General features: G+C 45.2%; 1 protein-coding gene across 4 annotated transcripts in view; it reads left to right on the top strand.

The window, feature by feature from the left end:
- The first annotated feature begins 1,993 nt into the window (after window positions 1-1,993).
- ZFPM2 (zinc finger protein, FOG family member 2) overlaps window positions 1,994-4,602 on the top strand; it is an 869,848-nt gene continuing 867,239 nt past the window's right edge. For all 4 annotated transcript variants that reach the window (XM_033933812.1, XM_033933814.1, XM_033933811.1 and 1 more), the window contains exon 1: window positions 1,994-2,297. In XM_033933812.1, coding sequence (XP_033789703.1) covers window positions 2,258-2,297 — 40 coding nt within the window. In that variant the 5' untranslated portion in view covers window positions 1,994-2,257. The remainder of the gene's footprint in view (window positions 2,298-4,602) is intronic.

The following is a 4,602-nucleotide window of genomic DNA, read 5'->3' as shown; positions in this document are numbered from 1 at the left end:
GTTAAGATCTGCGTTTTACCCCTTCCCACAAAACTACCCTTCTGTAGAAATGGTAAGTATTCACCATGTCTTTCTTGTGTTCCCTCCCTTGTATGAAATATACAGTACATGTCTCACCTGGCTGAAAGGCCTCACGATGATGGCTTAGGTCTATGCTGCCAGGTGTCTCTCTTTCTGTCTGGTTACCTTGCTCTTTTTGTTCTCTGTGTTCTCCATCTTCTCCATTCTCTCCTGCCCCAGCCTCTTTGATCAGATGCGATCAGCAAAAGGTTGCAGATAATTTATACCTGCACAAAACATTTCTCTGGAACCACTAATGCTAAACACAGCTGTCCACCTCACATCATGCACTGTATCTGCTATGCTTAGGAGCTTTGCACTTGGCCTTCTGACCTTTCTGTACAATTTTTTTTTTTAATTGCATCTGGGCAAAATAAGAACATACAAATAGTGATATTGGGTCAGACCAATGGTCCATCTAGCCCGGTATCCTGTTTCCACAGTGGCCAATCCAGGTCACAAGCACCTGGCAAAACCCCAAATAGTAGCAACATTCCATGCCACCGATCCCCATGTCTGTCTCAATAGCAGCCTATGGACTTTTCCTCCAGGAACTTGTCCAAACCTTTTTTAAACTCATATATGTTAACTGCTGTTACCTTATCACATCCTCTGGCAAAGCGTTCCAGAGCTTAACTACGTATTCTCTGAGTGTGAAAAGATCTCCTCCTATTGGTTTAAAAGTATTTTCCTGTAACCTCATTAACAAGGCATTACAATATGCAGAACTCATTGCCATGTGATTATAATTAGCACAGCAGAGACTGATGCCAGCGCACATACTTTTGCATAGATTATGCATGCACCAGACCCATTTCTGCATGTCTGCACTGGAGATTGCACAGAATATTAAGCAAATGTTGCACTAGCCCCTGCATCTATCGACCCCAGTGTTCACAAGCATGGACAACACAGTATCCTGCTCCTTCTCCTTTCCCTCTGGATATTTGTTCAAAACAACTTTATGCAATGTGCTTTCCATATTTATTCAGTGTACAATGACAAACTATTTTTTTCTGGTTATCTTATTCTATCTGGTCCATTTTTTTCTCCCACTTCTCATGTAAATTGACCTTGCAAGTGAGCTTCTGCATGGATTTCTAACAATTTCTTACGAAGAAATTGCCCTGATCAGGCTGGCAGCTCTAGTTTATTCAGTGGAACACCTTGCTTCCATAAAAAATGTTTTTAAAAAAAATATAGATATAGATATATATGTATATACCGTATATATTTGTTTTTTTTTTTTTTAGAAATAGCCTTGGTGTGTGGTTTCTCATGACCAGATATAAGCCTTTTCAGTTTTTAGTTCTATTGTCCCCTCCCCCACCCCACCTTATAGTACTAAGCTGTGATTGCATATGCAGGCAGCCTAAGACCTACATTTCACAGCACTATTTACATCCAGAGAAACTGCAGGGTTTCTTCACTGACCTGGTGGACAGAGGATAGCTCTCCAAAGCTTGTCAGATGCATTGTTAGTCCAGTAAAAATATATCACCTATCTGTCACATGTTTCATGGTCTTTATTTATACACATAAAAGAAATCCTCAAGGTAACACCCAGATCTGAACCTGCGGAACAAGACTGAAATCCCCTGCTAGTTAATTCGAATCGGCACCATCAGCCGTTTGCAGCCACACAGAGATGTGATTCTTTTTTGATACTTTGCACTGTTTTGAAATAACTTCTCGGAGAGGCAGCAGCCTGATATGACAGGCTTGAAGCTTCCCGCCCCTGCCTTGTAAGGACTCGAGGCAAGGCTGGATTTGCATAGGGACTGTCTTCTGCTCTGCAAATGCCTGACTGATGGAGAGCTCTCTGTCCCTCCCTCCCTGCTTGCCCTCACGCTCGGCATCCTCCCTCCCCTTCCATTTTGAAATTTCCTCCTCCTCCCCCTCCCCCCCCCCTGCAATCAGTCAGTCGGAGAAGATCACAGCACTCAGGGCGACGGTGGCAGCGGCAGCAGCATCCACACCATAACTCTGGCAGAGGGAGAGAGACAGAGCCCGCCCTCCCCGTTCCTTTCCCCTGGTTCCCTCCCTCCCTCTCGCTCCTTCTTTCTTTCTTCCCCTCCCTTCTGCCTCCGCGCAGCGCTGCCTTTTCCTTGACTTTGAGTCTCAAGACATCGATCGGTCCCTCTATGAAACCATCCAATTGATCTGTCAGTCGGGAAGGGGGATCAGGTACGGCAGCATGTCCCGGAGGAAGCAGAGCAAGCCTCGGCAGATCAAACGTGAGTTTTGGGGAAATTACTTTATAAAATGTTTTATTATTATTATGGAGGGGGGGGGGGGAGGATTGGCTGTGAAGGTGATGCGCGGCTGAAGTTTGTCACGAAAAGACGCAGACAGCTCGCCTTAATAAGGGCAGCCTTAGTAGACCGGACCTAAGTGACCTCTCCTACTGGGCTGTTTCGGTGTTACGCTCTGAACCCGCTTTGGACCTACGAGGACCTGTTTCCATCAACATTTTTTTTTTTTGAAACGATTTCCTCTGAAGCGATACAAGCGGCTTTTTTCAAAAACTTTGGGAAAAGCCTCTTGAGAAACCGCTAGTGAGGCGACCACACGCTTGGGATTAAAAAAAAAAAAAAAAAAAAAATCCGTCCGCCGAGAAAACAAAATCAGGGAAAGGTGCGGAAAGTGTGTATTTGGGGGCGGGGGAAGATCCTAATATCGCTGGGAACTATTTGCGAGTGGGGGAAAGTGGCTCAAAGAATGCGCGCCTGAGGTGTGTGTGGCGCCCCTCCCCCCCCCCCGACGGATGCGCGCTTTGATCTTGAACTTGAAAGGGGCTGATAGCGGGCGAACTGTGAGTTAGCACCCCTGAAATTCAAGACCACGTGAGAAGGGAGGGAGGGGGGGGGGAGTGGAAACGGATGACTCGTGCGGCACTATTTCATATTGTTATTTAAAACGAGTCAGCCCACCCTCCACTTACACGGGGTGGGGGGGGGGGGACGGATGGCTCGTGCGACAGTATTTCATATTATTGTTATTTAAAACGAGTCAGCCCCCCCCCACACTTGCACGTGGGGGGGGGGGGGGAAACGGATGGCTCGTGCGACAGTATTTCATATTGTTATTTAAAACGAGTCAGCCCACCTTCCACTTACACGGGGGGGGGGGGACGGATGGCTCGTGCGGCAGTATTTCATATTATTGTTATTTAAAATGAGTCATCCCCCCCCCCTCCACTTGCACGTGTAGGGGGGGAAAGGATGGCTCGTGCGACAGTATTTCATATTGTTATTTAAAACGAGTCAGCCCCCCCTCCCCCACTTACACGTCTTCCCAGCAAAACCGCGCGTTTATTCTAGCTCTGGCTCCCACAAACGGGAGTTTCCATAGCGCTAGTCATCTCAAAGTGGCAAGAAGCTACTTGCTGAAGTTTGTAAAGTCAGGCAAATGAAAACTGACAGGCGGTTTCTTAACCCCTGCTCCTGACTTCTTGGGGGGGGGGGGGGGGGGGGAGGAATTAATTTGTCAGTTTGTATGGCTGTTCTTTTTCTCTGTGTGAGAAGCTTCCTTTTAGGATTCGTTTTAGAGCAGATGACCACTGGCAAAATATAATTCACCCTGAGAATTAAACATGCTCTTCCTATTATTGTTGGCTACCAGCTCTAGTGGAGTACGGTTTCTAAACTCTGCTCGCCTTTGCAAGGGCATAGTTAACTGCGATCAGAATTTAGTAAACTTTTCTGTACACTTATTTATTAAATAGAACTGGTTTACACATTACTATTGGCACTGCTAATCCCAATTCCAATATCGCCAAAGAATACCAATTGTTTGATTTAACATTAAGAAGTGCTGCAGCCATAGACCTGTGAATATGGACTGTGGATATCCTGAGGATATCCTGGAGGCTTTCTCTCATTTTGTCCCTATGGGGGGGACAAGGGGTGAGAGAATGCAGTACTTAATTTAGACCCCCTGAGCTTCTGACTCCAGGAACGTAAGTTAGACAATTCTCATGCGGCTTGGTTGGAGAGCATTGCCCATTAATTTGAGCACTAGTAAGAATTGATTAGCTCATTTTGAGGTGGACCTCCATGGACTATTTAATTAAGGAAACAGACAGGAGCTGCTGCATTGAAACAGTTCATCCTTCAGAAAAACAACCCCCCCCCCCCCACACACACACAAAAAAAAATGACCCAAGGAACAGCTATGTTGTGTTTTATAAAACAGTTTATACGAAATGGCAGTAATTCAGTGCTTCAAGTATTCAGAACTGACTACTGCTCACCTGTGTACACACAGACCTATTTACCAATGGATGCCATGAAAAGTGTGGCACTCCATATAAAACTGCAATATTTTACATTTTTTTACTGTACCCTATATGGCATTCTTAAATTTAAGATGCTTCTGGTATGCTATGCATGTGTTTGGAGGAAATTTGTATTTGTTCCCCCCCCCCAAAAAAAAATAAATAAATAGTGAATTATTGCCACTAATCCATCTACTAATAGAAGCTAAAATTCTTATGCATTTCATGGTGGTATTTAATCTTTTGCAGTTATGCTGGCTGCC

The sequence above is a fragment of the Geotrypetes seraphini genome, chromosome 2 (genome assembly GCF_902459505.1).
Source record: "Geotrypetes seraphini chromosome 2, aGeoSer1.1, whole genome shotgun sequence".
Lineage (NCBI taxonomy): Eukaryota > Metazoa > Chordata > Amphibia > Gymnophiona > Dermophiidae > Geotrypetes > Geotrypetes seraphini.
This window is presented reverse-complemented; position numbering and strand designations above follow the sequence as displayed.